The 16,162-nt window shown below is 39.6% G+C and overlaps 1 protein-coding gene across 5 annotated transcripts in view; it reads right to left on the bottom strand.

Annotated features, from left to right (window-relative positions):
• Chuk (component of inhibitor of nuclear factor kappa B kinase complex) overlaps positions 1-15,365 on the bottom strand; it is a 36,516-nt gene extending 21,151 nt beyond the window's left edge. For all 5 annotated transcript variants that reach the window (XM_051200116.1, XM_051200118.1, XM_051200120.1 and 2 more), the window contains exons 1-9: positions 15,187-15,365; positions 10,898-10,992; positions 8,457-8,571; positions 6,971-7,040; positions 4,868-4,956; positions 3,668-3,757; positions 3,433-3,557; positions 3,143-3,250; positions 2,438-2,573 (exon numbers count right to left, since the gene is read on the bottom strand). In XM_051200116.1, coding sequence (XP_051056073.1) covers positions 2,438-2,573; positions 3,143-3,250; positions 3,433-3,557; positions 3,668-3,757; positions 4,868-4,956; positions 6,971-7,040; positions 8,457-8,571; positions 10,898-10,992; positions 15,187-15,291 — 933 coding nt within the window. In that variant the 5' untranslated portion in view covers positions 15,292-15,365. The remainder of the gene's footprint in view (positions 1-2,437; positions 2,574-3,142; positions 3,251-3,432; positions 3,558-3,667; positions 3,758-4,867; positions 4,957-6,970; positions 7,041-8,456; positions 8,572-10,897; positions 10,993-15,186) is intronic.
• Between the last annotated feature and the right edge of the window lie 797 nt (positions 15,366-16,162).

Here is a 16,162-nt window from a genome sequence, read left to right as displayed (position 1 = left end):
TTATATCATTAATTTTATGTTTAAGCCTTTTCATAATAGTTGGAAAAAATACTTATCTAATTAGACTCTCTGAAGTGTTTTCTTAAAGAAAAATGTTTCAACAACTATTTTGTTGCTATGAAATAAGACAGCATGCCTTCCTGATACCTTGTAGCTGAAGATAACTTAAGAAAATACCCATGTGTTTCATAGTTCATGTTTCTGTGTTTTTGTTCATTGCACCCCTGCCTATGAATCTCTCCTACTCTCCTTCCCCCTATTAACTCCAATTCTACAAAATTCAGTCATAGTTCCAGCCTAAGAAATTATGCTTAAAGCCTCCCAAATTCTACAAATAGTACTCCACAGTTTCCTTATTCTGTACAACCTCTTAAGATTGATGCTTTGAGAAACATCAATTTACTCAAGATAAAGAGAAGGTAAATATTTGCTCAGATTCACTGACAGGTAAATATAGTGGTGCTGCAGTATAACACGAGATGGACTCAGATCATTTCAGGGTAGGGAAGATGATGAACACCAGGAATCATGCAGATATTACAGTCATCTGATCAAGGACGCTCATGCACATAGAATAAAATACCTAAGTCTGAAGATAATTATTTTCAAAAGCAGAGGTAATGCTATGATTACTGTAAGTTGGGTGAATCAATTATGCACAACCAAATATTTTTTAGAGATAACACAGAACTAAGAGGCTCACCAAGCCCTTCATTGCTTACACACCAAGGAATGATTTTTCTTTGGCACAATACAAGAAAACCAAATCAAGAATCCAGTATCAGGTTAGATGTGGTGTGCATAACTATAACCCTAGCACTCTGGAGGCAAAAGCAGGCTGTCTCTGGATTAAGGTAAGCCTGGTCTATAGTTAGTTCCAGGACAGCTTAGGGCTACCCAGAGAAATGACTTAGAAAAACAAAAGAAGAATACAGATCTTTTCAATGTCAGCTAAGAACAGTATCAAAATGCCCTCAAAATCCTACTGAATAGGGCATGTCAAGATTAGTTTCCACACATTTATGAGTTCTCAATCTGATTTTAAATCCTGACTATGAACCTCAGCTCTTTAAACTCCATGTAGGAGCATATAGTTGAATATACAGGTCATGAAGAATTTGGTACCATAAAAGGTTTCTGAATGCACAGCTATTAATTCAAAATCAAATACATAATAACTCCAAAGCATTCTTGGCAGTACCCGCCAGAGTGAGACTTCACTGTAGCCTTCTTCTGAACATGATAACATGCAGTTTGCATTGTGCATGCCCTCCCTGAACATGAAGCCAATGAATGCTTCCTGAAGTAGTTCAGCTGAGATTTAAGATGGCTGAATGCAATGGACTGCAGTGTCTTTTACTGAACATATAATCTTCTGCTCTTATAAAAACACCCAAGGTTAGGCCTGAGTTCCTTGGTCATAGCTTACAGAATTAATCAAGGCTCCAGTATGCACCTTGGAAAAAAAAGTTGTAAAAGGGAATTAAATGACCCTACTGTATGTAAAGAAAAATAGATGGTTACCTAGACCACTTGTTTAAAGTTTGTGGAGTAGGAATAGGTGAGAAAATTACTACACTGAAACTGCTAACAGCTGCCTCTAATACAAAAAGAACTAGCTGAAATATACTTGGCTTTTCAAAACTTTGTTCATCAATTGCAAAAGGATCAATGCTTTGGGGTAAAGATGCTATGGTGGAAAAATTAACACAAATAAAAATGTTTACTTGTGGGCTTCTAAGAAAAACGTGTAACGTGTGAACATAATGTGATTTCTTCCTATGTAAAGATTTTAATTTGTTTTTGGAAAATATGTAACTTGTGGTTGTGAGGAAATATTTTCTTGTATAGAATTTTTTGTCTTAGGAGGTATAAAAGGGATTAAGAGAAAAATAAGAATAGTAGAAGAAAAATACCAGGAAAGATGTAGAAGGAAAACATCAGGGAAGAAACAGAAGGAAAACAACAGGGCAAAAGAACAGAATAGGAACAACAGCGGAGAGAAAAATAAAAAGAAGAATTAAGCTTTGGCCCTTAGAAAAAAAGATTCCTGTGTGTGTATACAGTTCTGATACCACACCTCCTTTCCAGTTTCTCTGACCTGTGAAAGCTGGTCTTTCAGCAGCAAAGTATACAGGCAGGAGGCAAATGGGAGCCTTCCTCACCAAGCCAAACCCAGTACAACTAAATCTAAAAGAGGGAATTGGTAATGACACCAATCAATGTAATAAAAGGAAATCCTTGAAGACACTTTAAAAGACTACTTAGACCATCTGAAGACACCTAAAATCCTGGCCAAAGAAACAAAGAATCCACTCTAATATAATGTTCATTTTTAAGTGGACACCAGGAAAAGATCACTAATATAAATTTATATTCATTTTCAACTTGTTAAGATCAATGCAGGTATTCCGAAATGCACCCCATTAAAACTGACCTTTAAGTTGAGAATGTGATCCATTAATACAAAACATCTTGGCTGCTTCAAAGTAACATCAATAGGTCCCCCTCTCTGCTGTGGGTCCCAATTCAGCATCAATTGTAGCCAGCTTTCCATGGGCTCTACTATTAAACTGAAAAAGTGAATAAAAACTGTGTGAATTATCATTATGTTCCAATTAAATAGGCAACTTCACAGGTCATCCTTGCCCATGACTTATCAGTACCATTTATATCTTACTTTCAAATAATTCATGAATGACAAGGAACAAAATTTCTTCCAAAAAAAAAAAAAAGCCCAAATCCCCATGTCACTTTGTGACTGGCAAATCCAAAAGATGAGTTCAAATCTAATCTTCAAAAACCATTTACTTCTTTATTCCTTGGGTTTTCTTGGCATCTAAGGCAAGATTGGTAATAGTTATCAGTTCCACAACATCTGTGTTATCCCAAAGCATAATCACTAATCACAGTGTTTTTTATAATTATGCTCATTTCAAATTTAGATCCTCAGTCACAATAACCACACTCTTCTGCCAGCCCACGCAGCGCTGAGCAGCAAAAACAACAAGCACGCTAAGCAAACACTGTACCACTGAGCCACATTTCCACACCTAACTACCTTTCACGTGCTCAATAAGCCTCATGTGTCTACTGGATAATGCTACTTGAAACACATAACGGCCTGACCTCCCACACTCACCTACAAAGGCTATTTGGTTGAGGTAAATGGCTACTAAACCGAACTTCTCCGGTCATCTCTTCACATGCAAATATACACTTTGGATCTTTCTTCTTAATTTTCTCATGCCTATAAAAACAAGACACCTTAGTTTACAACCTGATTCTCACAAATACTACCAAGGCCTCTTGCCATTTAATTTCATTCAATTCTGTGCTAAAAGACAATTTTATCACTATAGAAAGAAAAAAGGAAACAATTGAAATTTTTCTATTACTATTGATTATGCCAAAGTTCTCATCACTTCTTACCAGGTAAATGGCTGCAGATGATGCAAAAAAGGCCTATATCCAGCAATACATTCAAACACCATGGTCCCAAAGCTCCAATAATCCACAGTAGCTGTGTATGGTTTATTTTCAAAGAGCTCTGGAGCCTTAAAATAGAAAGTACTTTAAGTTCCAACACTGTAAGAAAAGAGCTACTATTGTTTTAAACTACTATATTCATTGCCTTATGAGTAATCAAATTAAAGAAATGTCTCACCAAATACTGTAATGTTCCCACAAAAGATGTACATAGACTTCCTTGATCAACATCTTTGGCATAACCCAAATCAATTATTTTATGCATTATCTGTGAATATTAAGACATAACATATATTAAGTTGTTGAAAGATTTGCAAAAGAAAGGTAGGTTGGGAGTGTAGCTTAGTAACAGATTGCTCCTATCACATGTATAGGGTCGGTTCAATCCTAAGCACAGCAAAAAATAAAAAGATAGGCCATTGAAATGGCTCAGCTGAAAAAGGTACCTGTCACCAAGCCTGATTACCTGTATTTGATCCCCAGGATCCATAGAAGAACCAACCTCTGCCAAATTGTCCATTACCTGCACACAGGTCACAGCACAGACATGCACTCATGCACGCAAAATAAATAAATAAAATAAATGTAATTTAAAGAAAGCAATAATGTTTTTATAAAATTGGAGAGAAGACGGTAAAGAATCTGGCTCTGAACAACACAAAAGTGTGAACTTTGATAGCCTGATCGATATTTAACTAGCTGTGTTAATCTTTTTTGTTAATCTTTTTGTTGTTGTTAATCTTTGAGACAGGGTCTCCACTGTAACTCACACTGGCATCAAACTATAGCAACCCTCCTGCCATGACCTCCAAAAAGCTGGGATTATAGATGTCAGGGAATAGGCTTGGCTAACTGTATAATGTTGATCAAGTTAACTAATCTCTGGCAGTTTCCTACATAATGAGATCAACATTCCTAATCCAGAGATAAGCAAGACAGATGCTTCTCTAGGAGCCATTGTTCTGCAGAGAAGACAAAAATCTAACCACAAACTACAGTTCAGGCCTGGAGAGTTGGTTAAACAGTTAAGAGCACCTGTTGTTCTTGCAGAGGACCTGAGTTCCATTCTAAGCAACCACACAGTAGCTCACAACGATTTGTAATTCTAGTTCCAGGTAATCAGATGTTCTCTTCTTGAGCCCCCCCCCCCCCAAAGGCACCACATGTGGTATACACATACATAAAATATGACAACAACAATAATAGTTAACAATAACAAATCTAAAATTAAAAAGCTCCTACAATTCCATACAGTGAGGGCTACAATCGAAAAGTTATAAAGTACTATGTCTATAGACTGAATAAGGACATTAAAATCTCTAAAGAATATATCAGGAAGACTATAACAAGCATGAAACAGTCTTCAGGTTCCACCTACCTTCCCACCAACATCTTGAAGAACTATATTTTCAGGTTTTAGATCTCGATGTATGATTTTGTTTTCATGCAAATATCGAATTCCAGATCCTAAATAAAATTTCAAATGTATTATGAAGTAACAGAAAATACTGTTTAGAAAATCATCTCACATTTTGTTTATTGTTAAGTATTTCTGAGACAGAGTCTCATGTAGCCCTGTCTGGCATGGAATTCCCTATGTAGCTGGGGATGGCCTCCACTTCCTAATCCACTTGTTCTACTTCCCACGTGCTGGGACTGCAGATATGTATGCACCAGCACACTCAGCTGTAGTGAGTATTGGCTCTGCCCATGACCTTGGACGATCTGGCCCGATAGAGGCTGTGCTTCTTGTCTGCCCATGTGACCTCTTAAAAGGAAATAAGGGAGGTTGGTTATTTGCTTCTCTCTCATGCGCTGGTCAGAAATCAGACTGCTGGTTCCATTCACCCCAGGGCAGAACAGAAGACCACCGAAGCTATTTACCTAAGTGTATCCTAAGAAATCCTTTATACCCCTTTAAACAGGCTCTAGTGGATTCGCCTACACTCAGCTTTTTTTAGACTGGGTTTCACTATGTAGCCCTGGTTAGCCTGCTAATCTTAAACTCAGAGATCCATCTGCCTCCCCTCCCTAGTGTTAAAATTAAAGGTGGGTGGCAGCATGTCCAGCCACATTCAGTTTTTACCTCATATTTTGCAATGATTACACTGATGCACAAATTTATACGTCCAGAGGCTTGGAGATGGCTCAGTGGGTAAAAGTCAGTGATCTGAAAGCATGAGGACCTGAAAGCAGAACACCTGACAAGCTGCTCTGGCCTCCATGTGCCTGCCCCTGTGAGTGTGCACCAACAATCACATCCATGTACTACACATTTAACAACACACACCCCCACACACTGATATGATCCATCACTGCTACATCAGCAACCCTGGAGTGGTTCAGATTTCCTTCTCCAGATGTGCAGTAACATCAAATAAACACTGAAAAATTTATTCAAATGAACATTAAAAACAATTGAAACAAGTAATCTTTAAGAAATAACTGTAAGCCTATATACAGCCTTTTTCTCCAACCTAAATCACATTCTTAGACTACGCTGCCCCTGACCTAGGAAGAGCAGCAACAGCAGACACACAAGGGGACTCAGGTCAGGCTTTCAAGGTTTCTCAAAGGTCTAATTCACAGTTATTTTAGGAATTTCCAGTAGGATTTCTGATTAAAAAAAGAATTTTAAAAAAAGAATTTCATCCCAGAATAACTTGAGGAACTATCTCCCAAAAGATGTAATTCCACTATAAACAGTGTTGGGGAGAAGTGTTAGAGGTAATGAAATAATTGCTGTAATACCTTTTTTTTTTTTTTTTTTTGTTATCATCAGAACATCTATCAGATAGGGATACATAGCCAAAAAAAAAAAAAAAAAACCAAAACAAAACAACAACAACAACAAAAAAAAAACAAACAAGGAGAAACCCCAAATAAAAACAAATGTCAAAAATGTATTAGTTTTAGTTATATTAGAAATAGATTTTTCTTTTTCTTTTTTTTGGTTTTTTTTTGAGACAGGATTTCTCTGTTGCTTTGGAGCCTGTCCTGAAATAGCTCTGTAGACCAGGCTGGCCTCGAACTCACAGAGATCCGCCTACCTCTGCTTCCCGAGTGCTGGGATTAAAGGTGTGTACCACCAATGAATGCCCAGCTAGAAATGAATGTTTTTCTTTTTCTTTCTTTCCTTTTTTTTTTTTTCTTTTTCTTTTTTTTTTTTTTTTTTTTTTGGTTGGTTTTTTCGAGACAGGGTTTCTCTGTGTACCTGTGGCTATCCTGGAAGTCATTCTGTAGAGCAGGTTGGCCTCGACTCACAGAGATCCTCCTGCCTCTGCCTCCTGAGTTGGGACTAAAGACATGCATCACCATCACCCAGAGTGTTTTTTCCTAATTTTTAATAAATGTTAAAAACACACATGCTCTGTAGAGTATACAGACGGTTCTCCTTAACTTCTAAGCAGTACACAGAAGTTTTTGTGGACCAAAGAAGAATTAATTAAATCACAATGATATTTTAATATTAGTTACATACCTATGTCACACAGTAAAGAAAGTATCTGGCTTTCTTTAAGTCCACAACAATTTTCTGGTTTGTTGAGTAGCTAAAGAAAAATGAAAATAAATAAATAAATCTACAATTTTATACTATTGCCAGGTAGCAATAACAACACACATTATTAATCAATATACTGTCAAAGAATATTCAAATGAAAACAACAAGTCACATTAAAGAAATTATAAGGATTGGGGCATAGTGGTACATGTCTACAAGGGTAGTGCTTGGGAAGATGAGGCAGGAAGACCATGAGTTCAAGGCCAACATGAGCTACACTGAAAAACTCGTTTCAAAAATAGTAACAATGACAAGAGACATCGGGGGAAAAAACTAGTCACCAAATCCATAGTGAGGTCAAGTAAATTTCATGAGAAGGTCATAAAAAGTAAAGACAAGGGCAATTGCACTTGGAATTGAAAAAATGCTGACAAAGATAAATACACTTAAAGTTAAATAGAAAAATAATTATAATAAAAGACAACTCTTTTGTTTTCTTCTCCCCGTCTTTCTGTTTACTTGTTTGTTTGTTCGTTTTTGTTTTTGTTTTGTTTTGTTTTTTGAGGCCAGGTTTCTCTGTGTAACCTTGGCAGTCTTGGAACTCACTCTGTAGACCAGGCTGGCTTCAAACTCACAGAGATCTTCCTGCCTCTACCTCCCGATTAAAGGCATGCACCACCACCACCTGGCAAACGACAATTTTTTAATAAGCCTCACAAATGTTGTATTTTCATTTAAAATGGCCAACATAGTCCCACCTTGGAAACAACAATAAAAAAGCATGTGCTAAGCCAGCCACATTAGCACATGCCTTTAATCTCAGCACTCGGAGGTAGAGGCAGGTGGATCTCTGTGAATTCAAGGCCATCCTGGTCTGCAGAACAGGTTCCAGAACAGCCAGGGCTGTTACACAAAGAAACCCTGCCTCAAAAAAACCAAAGCAAACCAAAAAAAACCAAACAACTGACGTGGTAGGGCACAGACCACTGTGGGAAGGGCCACCTGGGGCAGGTGCTGACCCTGGATTGTGTAAGAAAGCAGACAGCAAGCCATGGAGAGTAAGCCAATAAGCAGTGTTCCTTTGTGTTTCCACATCAGTTCCTGCCTTGGTTTCCCTCAATGATGGGCTGTGATCAGGAAACATATAAGCTTTTATTTCCTAGGTTGCTTTTTTTGGTTGTGGTCTTTACCACAGGAATAAAAAACACTAAGACAAGGGTTAGCAAGTATTTTCTGTAAAGAGTCAAATATTACGTACTTCAAACTATGGAAGCCATGTAATCTGTTACACTACTTAGTTCTGTATGGAAGCAGCCATAAATATGCAGTGCTGTGCTTCAAGAAAAGAGTGTGTGTAGCAGGATTATACCTGTCTTTCCTTATTCCTGATGATCCATGCCACATGATTCAGACACTGCTAATGCTTAGGATTTACAATCTCAGTATCTCAAAACATGTACACTACCTTCCGGAGATCTCCTCCAGAACAGTACTCCATTGCTAGAAGAGGCACGTCATTAATTAAAAAATTCAGTTCCTCAGGAACATCACAGGCCTTTACCACATTTGCATGGTTCAACCTAGTAAGGAGAAAATATTACAATAAAAAAATTTTCCAGTGATGAAGGACTGGATTTGAAATGATAATAAGGGATTAACTAGTGAGATAAGACTGGTTTTATTTGTAAAATTATAAATTCTGATTGTACGGCATTTAAACTTAGATAAAAGCTTAAGAAGCTATTTTTTCTGAATTGTCTGATTAAAATAAACAAGTTTTACAAGGAAAATATACCTAAAAATACCATTGCTGTTCTGTGTGCCATGCAACATGTTCTTTACATGATCAACTAATTTATTTATCATGATAATCTTAATACAAGTACATCTGTTAACAGTGTCATCCTTGAGAAAAATGAAGCACAGATTGGTTAGGTAACTTAAGACCTCATGGCAAGAGGTCATGTCAATGATGATTTAACCCTGACAATCTGGCACCAAAGCCTACATCACACTGCCTCTTCCACAACCATAATGGGCACCCTAAATATCTGGACCTTTCCTTCCAGTTTTAAATATAAATACAGATGTGGTTTTTCTCAATAAATATGCTCACATTATTTACTGACTTCATCTGTTCTTAACTTTTTTTTTTTTTTTAAGGTCAGAAGAAGGCACTAGATTCCCCTGGAAACTGAGTTACAGATGGTTATAAGCCCCAGAGTGGATATTGGAAGCTGAGCCTGAACCTTCTACAATAGCAGTTGCTCTTAACAGCTTATCCCTCTCTCTAGCCCCACATCTTCTTTTTTAAAATGTGACAATCTATTATCATCTTTATGATCATCCTCACAATGTAATAGAACCTAAAAATAGTAGAGTCTCAAGTTCCAGGAACTAAGAGACAAGGGCCTAAGGGTCTGAGAATTTATGTTATTAAGTTTTCCTGGTGATTCGGCTACATAGCCAACTTTGAAAGCCAAAATAAAATGAGTTGAGCACAAACTAAAGTCAGAAAATGCTCCTTTCAAATAGAGTACCAGTTGAATGATTGTGTATTTCATCTTTCTTATCTACAAAACAGGACAATACCCAAATACAATTGTGATGACAACTACAGGAATGAAAGCACACTATGACAATTAAAATATTCCCCATCCCCTCAAAAGTTCATTTCTATTCCCCTTAAGAATACACACTATTCTTAGTGACTCATTTCTAACAGAATGCCAATAGGAAAAAATGAAATATGACTTCTAAGGCAATATGTCGTCCCTAAGAATCTGTTGGCTTTTTTCTTATTCTCTCCATTCAGATCATTGACCTGGGGAAGCTAGCCACCATGCATTTGTGGGTGCCCATAAAGATGGCTGTACTCCATCTTGGCACAAGGACAGAGAGTTCAAAGCTGTCAGCAAGTCATAAGACCAAAGGTCAAAGGTGTGGCTACAGAAGGATGTTTTGGCTGTCATAGTCTAAATAACAACAGACATGAATTTGAGATGTGGCTATGCCTGACTCTCAAGGCTAGGGAAGGAAAAGTTGGAGCTAAGGTGTGGTTACTGAAACCTTAGAATAAGGGTGAGGAAGAAAAGTCTGTTTGTTCTATATACATGATACTGTGTTCCCCTTTTTGGTTATGGTATGTAAGAGTGGTGAAAAATAAACTCGTGGCATTTCAGAATTAACTGTGCCCTCCTGACCTTTACTTTGTCTCTCTGTCTTTCTTTATTGTCTATAGCTAGCCTTTCCCTCGTCCACATTCCCCCACTCAGGTATGAACTTGGAGCTGCTTAGCTGGCTCCGATTGCAGCCCCACAAAGACCGCTCCTGACACATGCCATTAAAGCTTGTGCACATCCCTGTGGAGGTTCCCTTACTGAAGAACTGTGCCTCTGGCCAATAATCACATGAGTGAGCCTGGAAGTTAATACTCAAGTCTTGGCCAAGTCTTCAAATAACTACAGCTCTAAAGTCAACATTTTCAGATGTCTCAGGAGAAGCCCTGAGCTAGAACCACAATTAACTCAGCCATAAACTACAGATACTAAATATTCATAGTTTTCAGCTACAAAATTTTGGAACAATTGTCCACAAAACAATAGATTTACTATTTTTAAAAAAAGTTAAGTACAAAAAGAAATGAAGATGTATATACTAGTCATAAAGTTGCTCAATATTCAGAAGAAAGACTTAAAGAGCCAGGTTGAAAATGTTAGCTAGCTTATTTAAACTATAACTTGTCTTAGCCATATGTGAAAAAAACTATCTAAAGTAAAACACATATGTTCAATGACAAAGTCACATTACCGAAAGGTCTTGAGGAAAGTGGCCCTCGTCTCATTCCCTACTATTGAGAACTGGCTGGGCTGTAGGACTGAAGCAATTGAGTCCCAGCACACTTACTTCTTCATGATCTGGATTTCATGGCACCAACGCTCTCGGTTTTTGGTACTTAACTCTAGGCGACAAGACTTAATTGCTATTTTGATATCATGTTCCTGTCAAAATAGAAAATATAAATAAATTAGGTTCTTGTACAGATTTGCTAAAAATCTAAGAAATGTCAACCCAGGAAAATGATACTCTTTTAGTTTTACTAAGCATATTGTTGGCTCTCTTTAGTTTAGTTAGTTATATAACACTAGTTATATAAAACCATATGACTATTAAACCAATAATGTGAAGCTATCAAACACACCATAGTATATAAGCAAAAAGTGAGACAGAAGATCACATATACTATTAATAATTTAGAACTATTAGAAATATACAAAGATCCCATTTCTCCAACAAGCTCCTATGCCATGCTTAATCAAGACAAGAAACAAGGGCCCCAAACTCTAGTATAACCAGAAAGAAAGTAATTCAGGGTTCCCTAACCTCAAAACAGCAAGAAATAGTTTTCATATGACCAAATCTAATGCAAAACAATAACAAACAAAACCCTCCAAAACTAGAGCCTAATCTTTGCATTTCAAATGACATGGAAAAACATCCAAAAAGAGCCGTACGCCTGCTGGAATATCTATAACACAAACCTAAGACCTCTTGATTGTGATTAGTAATTTCACCAATTCTGCCTGAAAATAAAACTATCCTATGCACATTTCAGGAAACAGCCAGACTTCATCATATTCTGACAACACTACTAATACAGTCAGACCCAAACAGGCTATAGTGCATTAAGAGCTCGAAAGAACGTCACAAATGTGTGGTAAAAGTGGTGAGAGCAGTACCCAGGTGCTGAAGGCAGAAGCAGAGACCAAGACAGGACAGTCTGGGTTAGGAACCAGGAGGAGGAAGGCTAAAGGCAGGACAGTTTCGTGCAGGCGCTGGGGGCTAACAGAGACTAAGAGATTGCTTTACCACAGTGCTCACTCCTTTCAGCTTTCGTTATAGGTAAAAAGGTATCTAATAGTAGCCACAACCTACATAAAATTTTGCCACCATGGTGACTCCAGCACAGCTAAAACGGTAAGCCCTAACTTCTGATATGAATGAGACAGGAAGTTATCTACCTTATACAGGTTCCAACCACAAGAGATCCTTCAATGCTTTGGTTATAGTTCACCTCCTCTGTAAAACTCAATCGTCTCACAGACAATATTCTCTGGGAAGTTTATAGCTAGCTGCCTAACAACAACAAAAAAGCCTGTTTGTTTAAAATGAGACTAAGTTGGGTGTGGTAATATGAGTCTATAGTTCCTGCTATTGGAAGACTGAGTCAGGAAGAAAGTCTGAAAACACTATGTTAATCTCTTTACTTTTTGAAGCTTTTAAGTTGGATACCTAATTTGAATGGTGATTCTTCAGACATTTACCCAATGTATTTGAACTTAGTGAAACTGTCCTCAGTATGCAGATAGCAGCTTCTAGGACCTCCAGAGGCTTCTGAAATCTATAGACAACCAAGTCCATTACAGTATTTGCACATGACTTACACCCATCCTCTCTGTCTGCATGTTTAATAGATGCATTCCCTGTGATCCCAAGTCCTACCCGACCAGACTATTTTCAGTTTGTGGCAGGCTGGATCTATAGTATTGAGAACAGAACGCAGGGCCTTGGGCATGTACTTTACCACTGAGTTACATCTCCTTCTCATACACACTTCTTTAAAAAGGGGTCTCTCTGTGGCCATGATGGCTTTCAAACTGCACGCAATCCTCCGACCCCAGTCTCCCAAGTGTCCCCACCACGCCTGGCTTCTACATTCTTTCTTTAATGTATTCATAGAACTAGGTTTTTCAAACACCCTTTGAGAACTTCTACCCTATTCCCTAGCGAAACACTTTGGCTACTCACACTGCCAGTACTTTCCATGTCTAGGTTTACACCGTATCTAGGTTTATTTCTGAGACAGGCAGGCTGGCCTTGAGCACAGTATGAAGCCCATTCAGGCTGGCCTAAACTCAAAATTCTCTTGCCTCTGGACCCTAGGTGCTAGGATTACAAGTATACGCCACCATGCTCATGTGTCTATGTCCATCTCTCTCTGAAATGGAAATTTCCTTCAGGGTGGAAAAATATTGCTCTTGTTGATTTGGGTGCCATCAGTGCCCAATACAGAAATCAGCTAAATCATTTCATGGACTTTCTCCTGTCCTGAGAGGCACACATGAACTCCTGGAACATTATTCCTACAAATGAATACACTGAAAGCAGTAAATGCAACCACAAGACACTACTAAAATGCTTATTTATTTCTAAATAAACTTAATTCCTCACAGATGGTTTTCCAGAAAACCATCTTTATCTTACAGCTCCTTTTTATAAGCCCAGCTAATGAGGGTGATAATAGCTACAATAAAGCAACCACAGGACAGTGAGAGCTATCAGAGGAAAATTACAGTATCTACTCTAGTACTTACTAAAAATCTCTATTACCATCTCACTTAACTCTCAAACAGACCCAGGACATATGTACACATTCTTTCACATACTTTACAGAGAACAAGTCCTATACTGCAGTGATTACTGTTCAAGATATATACCTTACAACATTCTTCAGGAAAGCAAAACCCTCAATGGTAATGTACTGGTTTGTTTGGATATTAATTTTTCTGGATAGGAGACCTATAGTTTTTATTGAATTATCAAAAGACCCATGACTCCAACACGATTAACTGAGGCTGAAGATGTAACCCAGTGATAAACTATTTGTCTAGCATGTGCAAGGCCTGTGTTCCACTCTGACCATCAACAACACTAAAATAAGGAAGGTGACTGTTAGCTTAAAATCTTTTAGAAGTACAAATAACTGCTGTTGCAATGGCTAAACATTTTTAATTAAATCAAAGCAAATTTCCCAAGCCTGATGTTAGTTGTCTTTTACAGAACAAACCCCAGAGTCTATTTCCTTCTCTTTGAAGCAAGGATCATTTTTACCACCTTACTCTCACACTGTTCCTTGCCTGGAATGCTCCAATTCCAAAGTCTGTCAATGTTTCCAAAGGTTCAACTCTGGACACCAGGAAGGACTTCTCTTGTTTACTCAAGCATGCGCACATGGACGGACTGATGGACAGACACTCAACATTCATACATACTCCTCATCACCACACACACACACTGGACAACACATACATACACACACACACACACACACAAACACTCAACAGTCACACACACACACACAAACACTCGACAGTCACACACACACACTGAACACTCGAAGTCACACACACTCATCACACACACAGTGACACACACACACTCGACAGTCACACATACTCATCTCACACACACACACACACTGACACTCGACAATCACACATACTCATCACACACATAGTGACACACACTCGACAGTCACACATACTCATCACACACACACACACACACACTGACACTCGACAGTCACACATACTCATCACACACACACACTCGACAGTCACACATACTCATCACACACACACACACACACAGACACTCGACAGTCACACATACTCATCACACACACACAGACACTCGACAGTCACGCATACTCATCACACACATAGTGACACACTGACACTCGGCAGTCACACATACTCATCACACACACACACTGACACTCGACAATCACACATACTCATCACACACACACACACTCGGCAGTCACACATACTCATCACACACACACTGACACTCGACAATCACACATACTCATCACACACATAGTGACACACACACTCGACAGTCCCACATACTCATCACACATACACACACACACAGACACTCGACAGTCACACATACTCATCACACACACACACTGACACTCGGCAGTCACACATACTCATCACACATACACACACACACACTCGACAGTCACACATACTCATCACACACACACACTGACACTCGGCAGGCACACATACTCATCACACATACACACACACACACTCGACAGTCCCACATACTCATCACACACACAGTGACACACACACACTCGACAGTCACACACACTCCGTCCGTCACCTCACACACTTGCACCCGCTCCCTCCCTCCCTCCCTCACTCCGTCTCTGTGCGGGGACCTCACACACACCTGGCAGCCGGCCACGCAGGCTCACGAGCACAGCATGGCTCGCACTCGCTCCCTGGTCTCGCACACCGCCCAAGGTCTCAACGGCCACCTCTCCCCCTGGCTGACAGCCGCGGTTCCCGGGCCGCCCAGACAGCCCCGGCGCCGCTCTCCCGCCCCCGCCTCACCCGGTGCTGGTACAGACAGACGTTGCCGAAGCCGCCGGTGCCAAGCCGCTCCCGCATCTCCCAGGGGCCGCCCGCGCCCGGCCGCAGCCCCGGGGGCCGCTCCATGGGGCGGGAGGGCCAGCCGCCTCAAGCTTCGCCGCCGGTCCAAGGCCGGTTCCGGGCCGCCGAGGCTCGCGCGTCCTTCCTCTCGCGAGACCCACGCGTCACTTCCGATAACTTCCGTAGGAAAAGTCCCGCCCCCGCCTCCTCCATCTGATTCAGGCTTGTAGCGCTCCCCCAGGCTGACACTAGGGATGCTAATAACTCAAAAGTGTAAGACTAGGCATGGAATCAAATTCTCAGTGTCTGTGTGCAAGTCGATGTTGGGGGTCACTGATAATGGGTGTTACTGGTCTGATTCTGTTACTTTCATGTATTCCTTGGAATTGGAATACCATACTTGAAGGTAATAGCAAATGAGCCTCTGAGAACCTCATTGGCTGTGTATGACAGGTAGGAGTGCTAGATGTGTGTCCAGTTTCCACAGATGGATGTAATTTCATAATTTGCCCCAGGATAATGTTAACTGGATGATCCAAATTGGTTCCTAGTTAATTCACTTTTTAAATACTCTATTCTTAAAACACACATCAAGGTTTGTTGACATACTTACTTCTGTTTGTTTTTGAGAAAGGGTCTATATAGTCCTGGCCTGGAACTCACTATGTAGGCAGGCCTCAAACTCAGGGATCTGCCTGCTGAATGCTAAGACTAAAAGCCTGGCCTTTTGTTATGTTTATCTATAGAATGGGTTACCACAGGCTCCGCACTCTTCAGAGTTCCAATTTTATATGCAAAAAGGAAGTCAAGAGATTTTTGTGACCCAAGTGAAAATGTATCTGGGCCTGAAGTATCCAATAAAGAGGGAAGAACAGTTCTCTTCTGGCTTCAGAAATACAGGTTTCTCCTGCGGTCACATGGCTCCTGCTCCATGGAC

This window comes from Phodopus roborovskii, unplaced genomic scaffold, assembly GCF_943737965.1.
Source record: "Phodopus roborovskii unplaced genomic scaffold, PHOROB, whole genome shotgun sequence".
NCBI lineage: Eukaryota > Metazoa > Chordata > Mammalia > Rodentia > Cricetidae > Phodopus > Phodopus roborovskii.
Note: the sequence above shows the minus strand (reverse complement) of the source record. Positions and strands in the feature narration are given on the sequence as shown.